Genomic DNA, 15,953 nt, shown 5'->3' on the forward strand with positions numbered 1-15,953 from the left:
CGTGGTGACTTGGCTCATAGTGATAAGAGTGCTAGCCTTGAGCAGAAGAATTCAAGGACAATGCCCGCACCCAAAGTTCATTCATATCCTATTTTGCATATCAATTCACTCATTTATTTAAGTACATTTGCATTGCTTCAGCTTTGGGGCATCTTAAATTCAAGATTTATCCAATGTCTGTCTTTTCTGTCTCTGCTCATTACTTAAGCCGAAAATAATTTGGAAGAGGGTTATATATTCTCACTTTTATAACATATAACTATACAGGCATTTTTCTCTCAAGTTCTCTGGTAACAGAGAGGTGTTTTTTTTTTTTTTTAACATTCTTATGTGAGGTTCAATGTCCAAGTGTCATGAGCTTTCTCAAGGTTACAGTTCTACCACTTGAGCCACAGCACCACTTCCAGCTTTATCTGTGTATGTGCTGCCTGGTACTGAGGAATCACATCCAGGGCTTCGTGCATGCTAGGCAAGCACTAGGCCACGCTCCTGGCCCTCATCACCCTGATTTTGAAGATGATAGAAACCATTGAAAGCTGTAGGAAAAAGACGAGTTTATAGTCTCCCCTATCTTCCTCACTTCTTTGCTTATCCTTATCTTCTCACCCTTCCTCTTCTAAAATATCTGCTCTTGTTCTGAGTTATTGAGAAGTCTGAGAGAGTGGAGGGGGGTAGATTGAGAGATTTTGCCTTTGGCTAGATCTCACACATTTGCTATGGTCTTTCCCATGCTCATTGGTCTGTGTAGAAATGAGGTCTTCTGGGACTTTTGATCTCCCCATCAAGCACTCTCTAGTTTAGATTTTACCCCTTGAGGGGGAAGATTTCTAAGTGGGCACTACTGAGGACAAGTAGAACATTGCAGTTTTTTGAGTTTTTTCTCTTTCTGTTCTTTGGAGTTTATTTCATTGCTTATTTCTGTTGCAGTGTAAGTTCCCATAGTTCTCAGCACTTGAAATAATGAAACTCTTGTAGATCTTCTACTGTTGGACACTGATCACTTTGGGTTTCTCATGTATGGCAAATCCTTAACCTTTTAGAATAGGCACTATTGTTTTTGGAAATGAATGAGAAAAGGAAAGTGAAATGGTAATGATAAAGGCCTCCAAAGAGTTTGTGCCAAAACAATGAAAAAGAGACTACTTGATGTACCCAACAGAATTGTTTGACCTGCTATGTGTAAATAAACTTTCATATTTACAACGAGCTTCTGCAGTGTCAATGACATAAACAGCTTGCATGGTGCATTTAGCCAACATGAAAGCCTGTTTGGTGATCATTGTATCCACATATATATCATATATATAGCCTGTAAGACTTAATGCTATACAGTTGGGATGATCTTACTAATCATGACATTCTTTGGAACAATTGGCAGGATGTGTTCCTTAACTGACTGTGTTTTGAGAACAGGAACCAACAGGCTATGACTCAAGATGTGTCGAAAGATTACTGTGTTCCATTTGTACCCATAAGTTTGATTGCTTGAGGATTTCTTCCAGAATCTGTTTCTTTTCTGACAAGTAGTTTCTAAAATAATGTTAGTCACAGAAGCTTTTTGTTTTCTATATTGCCAGTGGCACTTTGATTGATATTCTTTTCTTTAATACTGTACCGAATAAAAGGTGACTGCTAAGCTGTAAGCAATTCAAATGTATTTTTGTACTGATTTGGTGTACATTTTCAAAACCGATGGCTGATTTTTCTGTAGCATGTATGACAGACATCTCATGATATTCTTGTTGTGTTATTGCTGTAGTTCATTTTAGTTTTCCAACTTTTTCACACATGAGTTATATCCACCTGCCACTTTATAGATACAGGATAAATAGGCAGATAGTTCTTCAAAGATGTTCAACAAAACTCAGAATTCCAGTAGGTTTTACTGATTGATTGATTGATTGCCAGTTTTGGGCCTTCAACTCAGGGCCTAGGCACTATCCTTGGGCTTTCTCAAGGCTAGATCTCTGCCACTTGAGCCACAGCACCATTTCTGGCTTTTTTATATGCATGTAGTACTGAGGAATCGAACTGGGGTCTTTGTACATGCTAGGAAAGCACTCTACTGCTAGGCTAAACTCTCGGCTCCTTCAGTGGGTTTTTTAAAGTCACAAAGCAAAGATATGTTCAGATCAGGATCAGAAAATAGGCTTCCACATTCATCCCAGGCAAATTCAGTTTAACAGTCAAAACATAAATGTGTTTGAGGTATTGTTACAATGTGATTTCAGCATAGAGAATATGCACTTTGCAATTTGTGCCCTGGTTGTATCAGCGAAGAGAATTTTATTGCAACTCTTGGCTTTCATTTGTTTAATAGTTAATCTTATTTTCCAACAAGAATTTTAAGCCCTGACCTAATTATCACAATTAACACATGACCTTTGTTTTCTCTTTCCAGTGTGGTTACTCTTAAATGTAATTAGGTATTACTTTTAAAAGTGTAAAATTTTATAATTTGCAGTTAGTCAAAGGATTCTGTCTCTATCTCTGTCTCTGTCTCTGTCTCTGTCTCTGTCTCTGTCTCTGTCTCTCTCTCTCTCTCTCTCTCTCTCTGGAAGAACATTGGTCACTAGTGTACAAAGAGATTTGATTTTTCCTGTCATCATTTTCCCCCAGTGTCACTGATTTTTGTCTAGCTGTGCAATACATTTAGATAAGATACAGATGCTATGAGCACTAAGAAAATATTTTTTCATAAATTTTTATTGTAATTAATAGAAGGGTTACATTATATTCACCAGATAGAAGGTGCATTCATTCACATACATTGATACACTTTCTCATGTCTTGCTCCCCATTTCCCTTCCCCTACCCCCACCCCTCATCTTGTTTTCCCCCCTTCCCTATCCAATTTCAAATAAGCAAATACAAATATATCCAATATATCAGACAACAAAGTGAGATACTGTAACAATATGAAATAACCAAGGGACAGCAAAAGAAATGAGAGATAACATAGTACATTAAGGACAACAGTCACTCATTATATGGATTTTGTTTCTATATCCTGGAAGTCCTTTCATTTAGTGTCATACTATATGGCCTTATGTATCTAGGTTTTGCTCTATTGAATTTTTTAATACTGGTTTCTGGGTTACTAAAGACATACTCTTTTCCCTGTCTTTGCTTTCTATCTTCCTTATGCACAACAAACCCTATATCCTCTTACTGGTCAACAAGGATGCCCTCATTTTTAGGACCTAGCAAAATTTAAAAAATCACTTTCTCTGCTAAATGCTTTAGAAATTTTTTTTTTTTTTTGGCCCCTTTCTCTTTCTGGCCCCACTCGCTCCGGCCCTGCTCGCTCCGGCCCGGCTAGGCCCCCTTTCTAGCTCAGGCCCCGCTCGCTCCGGCCCCGGCTCGCTCCGGCCCTGGCTTGCTCTGGCCCCGCTCCGGCCCGGCCAGCTCTCGCTTGCTCCTGGCTCTGCTCGCTCCGGCCCCTTCTCGCTCCGGCCTCGCTGGCTCCGGCCTCTGGCTCTGGCTCGGCTCGCTCCAGCACGCTCCGGCCCTGCTCGCTCCGGCCCCGCTCGCTCCGGCCACCACTCGGTTGGGCTCTGTTCACTTCAGCTCAGCTCGCTTCTTTTGCTCTCTGTCGCCGTCGCAGTCTTGTCTCTGCCACTTTTCCGGTTTGGTTGTGTCTCGTCTCTGCCACTTCCGGCTTGGTTGTGTATGTGGGATACCGAGGAATCGAACCCGAGTCTTTGTGCATGCTAGTCAAGCACTTTAACCGCTAGGCCAAACTCCCAGGCCCCTGCTTTTGAAATTTTATATTATTTATTCCATAAGGAATCATATTATTTTGATTTGAAAATTTGCCTGTACGATAATGCAAATTATATTTTCCCAAGATCCACATAATAACTTATACTTTATTCCCTCCTTATATAAGATTAGGAAAAGAAAATAAGTTAGTGTTGAAAAAAATATAGTTTTCATTTTTACTTCAAGCATGAACATTGCTCCTAATAAAACTGAGAAAGTCTTAGTAGTGTTCTCAGGATAATCCCAAATATCTAATATATAAAATTACAGAAAAGGAAATGATTAATATTCACTCTCTATACAGTAAAGATAAAAATGTGTCCCGCTCTGGATCCTCTGGGAACCTTGAGACCTTTCACCTGAATGTGCTGTTTGACTCTTCATTTGTCTTTGTAGGTGACCATGTTCATCTTACAACTGGGCAGTGCCACATTTTTGGTTACAGAGCCTGTGATCAGCGCGATGACAACTGGGGCTGCCACCCACGTTGTGACTTCACAAGTCAAGTATCTCTTGGGAATAAAAATGCCATATATATCTGGGCCACTCGGATTCTTTTATGTGAGTAATCCCAATGTGTTTGTTTATTATTTTGAGGGTGTATATGTCACAACATGTAATATAGTTGATCATAATACTCCAACTTTTCTATATTTCAGCAACTAGGTTTAGAGAAAATTTTGAGCATTTTCAAGTGTGACCTTGGATGTGAAAATAATTGAATGACTAGTGTCTACTAATTTTGGAAATGGTATTTTTTCCATATATTTTTATTGTAATTAATAGAAGGGGTACATTATATTCACCAGATAGAAGGTTCATTACTTCACAAACATTGATAACGTTTCTCATGTCATGGTCCCCATTACCCTCTGCCCACCCCCGCTCATCTTGATTTCCCCGCTTCTCTATTCAACTTCAAATACCCAATTAACCATATATAAAATATATCAGATAACAAGGTGAAATATTGTAACAATACGAGATAACCAAGTGACAGCAAAAGAGATGAGACATAACATAGTACATTAAGGACAACAATCACTCATTATATGGCTTTTATTTCTATATCCTGGAGGTCCTTTCATTTAGCATCATACTATATGGCCTTATGTATCTAGATTTTGTTCTATTGTAAATCTCTGCTAGGAGAGCCCAAGGTTTCTACTGATTATGACAAATGAGGAAAATCATTGAGCCTATGCTCCTTTGAGTCTGGCTTACTTCACTTAATATGATTTTTTTCTAAGTCTTTCTATTTCCTTACAAATGGGGTGATGTCGTTCTTTCTGACAGCAGCATAGAATTCCATTGTGTATAAATACCGCATTTTGTTGATCCACTCATCAACTGAGGGATATCTGTGCTGGTTCCATATCTTTGCTATGGTAAATAGTGCTGCAATAAACATCGTTGTGCTAGTGGATTTAGTGTGTCCTTGTTTCTAGACGATTGGGTAAATGCCAAGTAGTGGAATTCCTTGGTTATAGGGGAGTTCTATGTTTAGCCTTTTGAGGAACTGCCCTAATGCTTTCCATAGTGGTTGAATGAGTTTGCAGTCGCCACCAACCGTGTAGTAGTGATCCCTCCTGGCCACATCCCCTCCAGCATCTGTTGTTATTAGATTTCTTCATCTTGGCCATTCTAACTGGAGTGAGGTGGAATCTTAGAGTTGTTTTGATTTGCATTTATTTTTTTCCATATATTTTTTATTGTAATTAATAGAAGGGTTACATTATATTTGCCAGATAGAAGGTGCATTAATTCACATACATTGATACCTTTTCTCATGTCTTGGTCCCTATATCCCTTTCCCTCACCCCCACCCCTCACCTTGTTTTCCCCCCTTCCCAATCCAATTTCAAATAACCAAATACAAATATATCCAGTATATCAGATAACAAAGTGAAATACTGTAACAATATGAGATAACCAAATGACAGCAAAAGAGATGAGACATAACATAATACATTAAGGACAACAATCACTCATTATATGGCTTTTGTTTCTATATCCTGGAGGTCCTTTCATTTAGCATCATACTATATGGCCTTATGTGTCTAGGTTTTGCTCTATTGCAAATCTCTGCTATGAGAGCCCAAGGTTTCTACTGATTATGACAAATGAGGGAAACCATTGAGCCTATATGTTCCTTTGAGTGTGGCTTACTTCACTTAATATGATTTTTTCTGTCTTTCCATTTCCTAACAATATGTTGTTAACTTCTAGGGACAGCTATCCACAGGGATTTTGCCTCACTTGGGCAATAGTATAACACTGTCAGTAGGGCTCAAATCAGAGGCTTGGTTAATGTTGGTGACCCGAGCCCCCAAGAACATATAATTACCTATTAGAAGCCACCCAAATCTAACAGAACATCTTACCCGTTTCTATATATTGTTGTCACAGCACTATTGTTTTGCTATTTTTGAGTACTATGCTAGCTCATCTTGTTACTGTGTCCATGTATTTGATGACTGGAAAAGATGATTTTACTTGGTATTATGCATTTCTCTACACTAAAAAATTAATGTTTTGTAACAGGAATATTGCTGAACTTAATCTTAATGATGGCTAGTACTTCAAACACTTGGGCATCCTGTAACTGGATCTAATTCCTTTTATTGACATGTGGTTTTTAGTGCTTCCCTATTACACATAACACCATGAGGATTCATTTGCATAGTATTGTCTATCATTGATTATTTTATTAGGATCAATTCCTAGATGCAGAATTATCAGTAAAATAGTGAAATACATGTGCTGATCAGAACAGTTGTACATAAGAATATTTCACTCTGATCTTTTACTTGTCAACTCTGGATTTTACTCAACAAAAATTGCTAGCTTGATAAATGGAAAAAACATCAACAACATTAAATGTGCCTTTCTCTGACTGAATGGTAAAAGCTAATAAAGATAATTATTGGCCACATGCCATTGGAAGCTGGTTTTCAAATTGTGTGGCTTAGGTAATAGCTGACTTAATGATTCATTCATTGTAAGAAACCTTAAAACCAAAACAAGGAAACTGGAATTGAGCCTAGAAGCAACATAATTCTAAGAGCCAGCTCAAACAAAAGCAGACAAAGTAGCCCAGGGCTATCAGGTGATTGGCTGACAGTTAAGACTTTCAGGATGCCTATTCTGTAGGGCAGAACAACCTTATGAAGATTCCATGGTGACTTCCTGCCTGGGAACCCTGTATTGATTTGTTCAAGGGTAGCATAGAAAAATGCCTGCAGGTTATAGCTTGGCCTCTTTTAGAAATATTTGCATACACAGATACTCATCTTTCTTTTTTAAGCTATTAATATGTTTACTCGTGTGAACTCTTCCCCTCTCCCATCTTATGTTCTTATGAGGCAGACTGCAAGACTCTATTCAAGATAAAGTTTATATGACTGGTTTTAGACAGTTGTAAGTCAAAGGACTGATTGTTCTGAAACTCTCTCACTCTCTGATTAAGGAAGAATTCAGGTCACTGACGTTCTTAGAATTTTGGGTATGTTTTTTTTTTCTTTTGTGAGATCTGAAAGAGAATCATATCTAGGAGTACACTGAGGTGAGCAGCATTGCTCCTTGCTGTCTTTCCACCAGGCCCATAAACAAGAAGGCCAATTAAACATAGATGGAAAAGTCTAACAGTGAGTTAAAATTAAGGTTTATTAGTTGCTCATTCCAGTTAGCAGAGTGAGAAGTCTGCAAATTACACAAGCACATACCATGGTTTTCATGCATGCTCTTTGGTTAGACTACTTTTTCTCTTCCAAATGAAGGTCATTGACAAGTTTCTTCAAATAAGGGGCTCATCTAGGTGTTTTAAACGGTACTGAGTTTTCTCATACCCCTGACTGTCCTCTCTGAATTGGGTCCACATAATTTCTTTTAAAAAAGGCTCCTGGAAGAGAAAACAACAACAACAAAAACAACAATGGGATTTTACTCATCTTTAAGAAAAAAATGGTATTGTACCATTCTTAAGAAAATGAAAAGTTTGGGCCGGGAGTTTTGCTTAGTGGTGTAATGGGGTCAAGAGGAGGGGATTCCACATCCCACCAGAGTCCACCACACAGAGACAGTGTCACATAAAAAGGTGAATTTACTGGGGAAGTAGATGGTAAACTGACAGGCCAGGGACACAGTGCAGACTCGGGAGCTGACACTGTGACCCCGAGTGGCTCTCACGTTGGGTTTTTAAGGGCTAAACCCATGCCGTGGAATCTGGCCACACAGGTGGCCAATGGGATGGTCACATACAGAGAGGGACCATTGCCAGCTCCGGCCACACGCAGGTAGCCAATAGAGTTACAGCCCAGTGTTTGAATTTACCTATCACCTTAGTTGGAGTTGGCACAAATTGGGAAGGTCTCCACACAAAGCAGGCCCACCCCCACCCAAGGGGATATCCCTCCTCATGGGGGGTGGGGAGAAGGTCCCCAGAAGGGCAAAGGTTGCTAGGCTGTACCAGATGATATCCCTCCTCATGGTGGGGGGGAGGGAGGTCAAGGTGGCTGGGCTGTACCATTGTCGACCTTCCACAATGGGGTGGGGAACTCTTAGGCATTCTGGATGGCGCCAGTCCCTGCTCCCCTTAATACTCCCTGCTCCCCTTAACAGTGGTAGAGTGCTTGCCTAGCATGCATGAAAACCCGGGTTTGATTCCTTAGTATCACATACATAGAAAAAGCTGAAAGTGGTGCTGTGGATCAAGTGTTAGAGCTCTAGCCTTGAGAAAGTCCATGGACAGTGCTTAGCTCCTGAGCTCAAGCCACAGGACTGACAAAAAAAAAAAAAAAGACACAGAAAATATTACATTAAGTGAAGTGAAGTAGACTCAGAGAAACAAAGGTTGTATGGTTTCCCTCATTTGAGATAGAATGTGCTTCTAAATGGATAGGTAATCACATTGTTGCAAATGAATTAATTGAAGCACAATAAACTCTGTGGTGATTTTAAATAGAATACGTTTTTAGAAAGACTAGGTAAAAGCCCAATAAAATCAGCACCAGGAAATGAGTCCAAGCAAAAGTGGGGGTGGGACCAAGGGAAGAGGAGTAGATGATTGAAGTGGGTGAATGCAGTCAAGGATTCTTTACATATACTGTAAAATGAAGAAAATTAAGGGAAGGAGTGGGTTGAGGGAGGTAAGACTGCTGAAAGGGCTGATCCTAATCCTGATGCCTTACAGTATCATAAACTGTTTTGTTGAATGGCATCTCCTTTGTACAACTGCTTGAGGATAATAAACATAAAATAAATACATACATAGATACAACAACAATAAAGAAGAATACTTTACTTGTCATATTAAGGATTGAATCCAGGGGCTTTGAACATGCTAGGCAAGCAGACTACTGTTGAGATACATCTAGAGCCTTAAAAAAGCTTCTGGGAGTTTAGCATAGTGGTAAAGTGCTTGCTTGCCTAGCATGCACAAAGACCTTGGCTGGATTCCTCAGTACCACATACATAGAAAAAAGCAAAAAATGGTGCTGTGGCTCAAGTGGTAGAGCTCTAGCCTTGAGAAAGCCCAAGGACAGTGCCAGGCCCTGAGTTCATAACCCAGGACTGGCAAAAAAAAAAAAAAAAAAAAAGCTTCTGAAATTATCCTAGGACTCTCCTCTATGTCTAAAAGGACACAATTAGGCCTGACTTATCTTTCTATGTAGCCTCTCTCATTACCTTCATACATAACTATTCCTTCCTTTATTTTCCATTTGTCCTCTAAATTTACATACTTGTAATGAAATTATCTTTCTTTGACCATCATGAGTATTTCTTAGCAATTCTGAATAATAGTTTACATATATTCTTCTTTAGTTATTAATTAGGTAAAAATAAAAATTTTCTGCCAGTTAATTTTTCCTTTCTTCCTTTTAACTCTGCTAATCTTATTACTGTACATGCAATCAGATACTAATCAACCAGATAATTGTTTTCCTTAAAAAATGGCAGCAGGCCCTGAGTTCAATTCTCAAGCCTGGCAAAAAAAAAGTAAAATAAAATTCCCCCCTCCTCAAAAAAAAAAAAAGAAAAGAAAAGGGGGACAGGGATAAGAATACTAAAATCAGAGTAGCTCAGACTCAGACTACATCTGTAGCCATGACCTGAGCTAATGACCTGAGTGTCTGTGATTTCCAGTTGCTTGCTTTGTAAATTGATGAATAATGTCACCAGGTGGAGTTAGTTCCCAAAATGAAGTGCCTGGAACCTGGGTGTTCATTCAACGGAAGCCACTGTCTTTCTCGCCAGTAAGTAATAGGCAGAACAAAATACTGATTTTGAAATGTACTATTTAAATGATAAATACAAATACTTCTTTGCTAGATAGAGAAAAATTAGATGAGGCAATAAAGTTCTATGTCCCTTTGCAATGTAAAAATCAACGCAACCTGAGCATTTATAAATTTAACAATTATTAGTTCTTCTCTTGCTGAGGGCTATTCACTCCACTTGAGGAAATACTATGTTCTCTAGCTTATGCACAAATATTTGTGTCCATTCAGCTCAAAATCCTCTCAGGAGTTGTAAATATATTTAATAAATTATAAACAATGTTGTAATTTATTTTAAAAATAAGCAAACAATCAGGTTACAAGATTCACTCTGCCTTGGAATCCTCACTCAAGGATTAAGTAGTTCTATTCTTGTCAGTCTTCTGATTCAGTATATGACTTATAAATTGGTTCTCCACATAGATAAAGTGGGAAAAAGTTTAGTCCTTTAGAATAATTTTTTAAATTAAGAGCTGATAACCTATCTTTTTATTAGAAAGAATTATTCTTCCAAAAGGCATAATAAAAATTACAAAAATTCCCAGCTAATTGTAGCCCATGCAGATTTCTTTGAGATGGCACCAGTGTCTCACCCTGTAGAAGCCTCTGATAAATTTGGCAAACTAGCTTCTCTGGCATGACTTTATGTGAGCACTGTTCTAAATAATTATGCATAGCATAAGAGTAGCAGTCAAGCTTTGTAGTATATTCTCGGAAATTTTATTTCTTTCCTTAACAAATGAGAAGTTTCAGAACTGGAAGACAACTTGAATTCTACCCATACCCCAAAGTACAAGCAAGTCATTTTTCTAGCTTGTTCTGCAAAGACTGCAAAGTAGAAGCCAAGAATGTTAATAAATTGGAATAAAACGTCAGAAGGAAATCAGAGCCAATGAAAGACTTGCTTTCATAGAGAATGAGACCACAAATAAATATGGACAAATGAAGTTTATATTTGAGGAAAAATTTACCTTAAAGACATTAGCAGCCTGGGATTCTAAATCAAGAATATTAATTGGTTGTATGAAAGCTACATTTTCCCTGTAGAAACCTCCAATGGTATTTCTCTTGTGAGTGGCAGAGATGCTCAATACTAAGAAAAATAACAGGATGAATTGAAGGAATGCTCAATTCAGTCAGTGATACAAAATATAAAAAAATGTGGCAGGTGAGGTGGGAGTTCGGCCTAGTGGCAGAGTGCTTGCTTAGCATGCAAGAAAACCCAGCTTTGATTTCTCAGTACCACATACATAAAAAAGTTTGGTAGTGATGCTATGGCTCAAGTGGTAGAGCTCTAGCCTGGAGGAAAGCCCAAGGACAGTGCTCAGGCCCTGAATTAAAGCCCTAGGACTGGCAAAAAATGTAGCAGGTGCAGAAATCTTTCTGTGTCTTTCTCTGTCTCTATCTCCCTATAAAAGCACCCTTACTCCATTAGTGTGTCCCTTCCCTTCCATGGTTCTATCTGAATGTCTGTTTTACCTGCTTGCTTACTCAATAAAGTTTTCTTAGAAAAAAAGTACTTTACTTATTGTAAGACAGAAAGAAAATGTGTCCGGTTCAATTTGGAGATGGAACAATTATGAAAAATCTATAACAAAGATTATTTTCAAATTTGAAATCAGAGTCCAAACAATTTTGCAACTCAAACATTTTGAGCTAAACTCTTTCCATCCCTCACAATTTGCTGGAAAAAAATGCATTACCACAAAACCCAGTGCTTAAGTAATTCAAATTAAACTTATTTTTCTAAACAGGGGATGGCTGGATGCCATCTGGGCCTTGGCAAGCTTGGTGGTATGTTTGGTTCAAGTGAGTTTTGGGTACCCATGTTGTCCTTAGCAATTTCACATACCATGTTTCCCCTCGTCTGCATTCTGGTTGGAGACTTAATTTATACCTTGAAGCAATAGCAAATGGATTTAGTCCCAGTGTGAGATGTAGTTATCAATCAACAATTTGGAGATAATGATATAAAAATGTTTGGAACGTTGGTTCCCCCTTCTTATATAATTTTTTATACTAATGGAATTATACCCTGGGTATGGTAATTATCTTAGTATTGTTCATTCCATTCTTTCTATTGGTGTTTATTTCTTTAGGAAGAGGAGTGATTTAGGGAGCTTGGCCTTATGAGTGCTTATCCTGATAGTTATTAGCATAGTAGTAGATAGACAAAGTATATTAAAAACATAAAAATCTTGTGAGATGGAGATTTCAGAAAACATCCAATTTTGAATGGTTATAGGTATGTGTAGGCTTTCATGAGCAAGAAACAAGATTTTTCATGAGTTTGGATTCAAATATAAACAAATTGAAAGCAAACTGGTATGGGAGGGGACCTGCCTGGATAATTGAGGCTCATGTTTTAAGGACCAAAAGGGACAAAAGTTACTTTAACTATTCAACACAATAATCTGGAGAGATTTTCTACTACACATGGGTAGGGAAAGACTGGGACACATCCTTAATAAACAGCCACTAGAATAGATTTATCCAATGAATCTTGACTAACACAGACATTGAAGACACAATAAAGAATAATATCTTTACTCTTATGACCTTTTATTGAAGAATGGAAGAGAGATAAAAATTTAGGTGAGCTGGCCGCCACATATAACATCACTGAAGTAAACAGGCAATGTGGTGGGAAGAAGGCAATGCGGTAGAGTGAAGTCGGTGAAGTCGGCAGCCTGCTAATAGACAGAAGTCAGAGGTGTCTGTTCTGAGAGCATGATGTCTCATTGTAGCCCTGCAAGGTGTGTGTGTGTGTGTGTGTGTGTGTGTGTGTGTGTGTGTGTGTGTGTGAGAGAGAGAGAGAGAGAGAGAGAGAGAGAGAGAGAGAGAGACAGACAGACAGACAGACAGACACAGAGGCAGAGACAGAGACAGAGACAGACAGACAGACAGACAGACAGACAGACAGACACATAGAGAGAAAGACAGAGGAGACATATTTTGCCCTGGAATAATTTGGCCTGAGTCATCTGCAGGAAAATGCTGTATGGATCTGGAGAGCATCAAGTTGACCAAGCTCACAAAACCAAATATAACATTTTGCTCATTTGTGGAATCTTGATCTTAAAAGATGATGCTAAGAATAGCAAAAGCTGGGCGTGGTGGCTCACACCTGTAAGCCTAGCTACTCAGGAGGCTGAGATCTGAGGATCAAGGTTCAAAGCCAGCCCGGGCACAAAAAGACCTGAGACTCTTATCTCTAATTAACCTCTAGAAAATGGAAAGTGGGGCTTGTCTCAAAGGGTAGGGTGGTAGCCTTGAGCCAAAGAGCTCAGGGACAGTTCCTAGGCAGAGTTCAAGCCCTATGACCCCCCAAAATAGCAAGGATTGAATGAAAAAGGATGTCTGTTGGAGGTGGGAGTTCTACTTGAGTGGGAAAAAAGATACTGAGGGGTGACAAAAATCAAAATAGGATACACAAAGACATGAGCCCCCATATATTATGATATATATTTTGTTATGATATATTCTATTATGAATACATTCATATATAAATGAAACCCACCAAACACTGAAAAAAGAAGAGAGGGGGCAGGACAATGGAATGGAGGGGTAAACTTGTTGAAGGTGACTATTCTCATTTGTGAAATCATCACAGCAAATTCCTCTCATATGTTTAATGTGTGCTAATTTAAAAATTAAAAAAAGAATACTCCTAGACAGAGGAAACAAAGGCCAAGGCCTTCATGTGTATACGTGTTTTAACATTGTAGGGGCAGCTAGAATGCTTTGGATCTTAAAATCTTTTCCAATTGACTTTCATAAATTCTTTAATGAAATTCCACTAACTCCTGAAATATGACTCTGAAACTTTACCTTCTTAGCACATTCCCAGTTGCCAATAGAAATAGGTATTAGGGAAGCAGGCCAAGAGCTATCTCCTAGATCCACTGTTACAATTTTGGTGTATTCTTAAACAAGTTACCTAACATCTCTGAATCTTATTTTTCTTGCACAGTAAATGGAAAAATAGTGCTCTTTTATAATCAAGAAATGAAGTGCATCATTGAATATAGGATAAACAGATCAGTGCTTAGCAACATTACCCACTCTTCTACAACATGAGGAAATTTAAACAGTTTCCCCATTCTTTCTGAATCTGCCTGTGGTAGAGAAAACATAAAATCTCCTCTGGTCAGGTAAAGAAACATTAGGATAAAGGGATAATATAGATACACGTTGAACTTCACTAACTGTAGCAATATGCAACTACATGGGTTATATAATGAATTTAGTCCAGTGAAAGATTTCATAGTATCTATGACAAATAAAATATTTTATTCAATACCATTGCCTTTGTTTTATTTTAAAAGATACTCTTCCTGAGATGTAAAAAGCCCCATTTATTTTCAGAAGTATGCATTTTCAAACCCAAGTTTGCATGTGTGGAAGCAAGAAAATGTGGATGTTATCTTTGACTTATTTATTTTACTGGAAATAGTTGTGGCTTTGTGATTGGCGACTAACTCAAAGTCATAGATTAAAAATTAAGATTCATAGAGAGGAGATTAGTAGTTTGTATGTCTTAGTCAAACAGTGTGCTGACGTTTATTAAAGCGTTTACATTGTGTATCATTTTGTGGCTTCTCTAGTGAGATTCAAACACGTATGACAGATCTTAGTACTAAGAAAGTAGTACTAAACAGGCATAGATAAGAGCGCTCATATCTGTTATCTAAGCTACTTAGGAGTCTGAGATCAAATGACCGGTTTGAAGCCATTCAGGCAGGACAGGTATATTTTACAGGCTTTAATCTCCAATTACTAGAAAAAAGCTAGAATTGGAGGTGTACAGTAGCAATGGTATAGTAGGTACCTTAGGTAAAGCTCGGTGATAGTTGTGCAGTGAAACATAACTGAGTGGGTGCTATTTATTTTTGTTTATGGCAGTACTTGGGTTTGAACTCAGGGCTTTGTGCTTGCCAAGCAGGAATTCCACTGCTTGATCCACAGATCCACAGCCCTTTATACTCTGGTTATTTTCAAAATAGGATTTCACTTTTTGCCTAGGTCAGTTCAGATCTCACTGGTCCTATTTGACTTCTTTAGTAGCTGGAAATGGAGGCGTGTGTCACCATGCCATATTTTCTGCTGAAATGGGGTCTCATGAATTTATTTCCCTCCTCTCCCAGGGGCTGGTCATCAACCACATCCTCCATATCTCTAAAAGTTACAAGTGGGAGCCACCAATGAAGTGTGTGTCTGGTATTTAGGGTTTCTTAACTAAATACTATGAGCTATCCAGTCTGAAACTTTTGCTTCACTCTTACCAGATTTAAGTTATGAAATAGCCAATTATTTAGAATAGACTAATTATATTAAAAATGGTTTACTCAAAATTACTGCAATCATAGCTTTAATATTTAGTTCAAATATCAACAAACATGTATAGGAGAACATCTCATAACTACAAATTCACCTGAAATAGCCAATATAGCCTAAATAGTAATAGTGAGAAGAATCTTACTCTTTCCTCTTCTACTCATTCCTTTTCAAAATATAACCTCCTCTATTTGAGGATTTATAGTAACAGACTTATGGTAACATTTTGGAGCAAAGTACTCTTTCAGTCACCAGTATTGACTGAATGACTGTTTTCTTCCAGATACCGTTCTAAGAGAGCATCCAAAATAAACAAATCAAATAAAAATCCATTGTATAAACATGATATGTTTAATATATATGTATGTGGAAATGTTTATTGACTTCAAAAAAGCCTTATCTCTAAAGAAATTATAGGAAGTAAAAAGAGTAGGATAGGTGGTTTTCACTCTTGTCTAGGAAGACATTTTGTGTTGTTACAATAAATGGTCCATTTAAAGAACTAGTGTTATAGTAGCAAAATGTGCTAGACATCTCTTTTATTAAGTGGATCTGTCAGATTTTTGATGTAGT

At 38.1% G+C, this 15,953-nt stretch overlaps 1 protein-coding gene across 2 annotated transcripts in view; it reads left to right on the top strand.

The window, feature by feature from the left end:
* Nucleotides 1–15,953, top strand: part of Slc26a7 (solute carrier family 26 member 7) — a 111,827-nt gene that overhangs the window by 45,637 nt on the left and 50,237 nt on the right. For both annotated transcript variants that reach the window (XM_090339051.1, XM_090339052.1), the window contains one exon: nucleotides 4,162–4,326. In XM_090339051.1, the coding sequence (XP_090195177.1) occupies nucleotides 4,162–4,326 (165 nt within the window). The remainder of the gene's footprint in view (nucleotides 1–4,161; nucleotides 4,327–15,953) is intronic.

The sequence above is a fragment of the Megascapheus bottae genome, chromosome 9 (genome assembly GCF_031878675.1).
Source record: "Megascapheus bottae isolate mThoBot1 chromosome 9, mThoBot2.hap1, whole genome shotgun sequence".
Classification (NCBI taxonomy): Eukaryota; Metazoa; Chordata; class Mammalia; order Rodentia; family Geomyidae; genus Megascapheus; species Megascapheus bottae.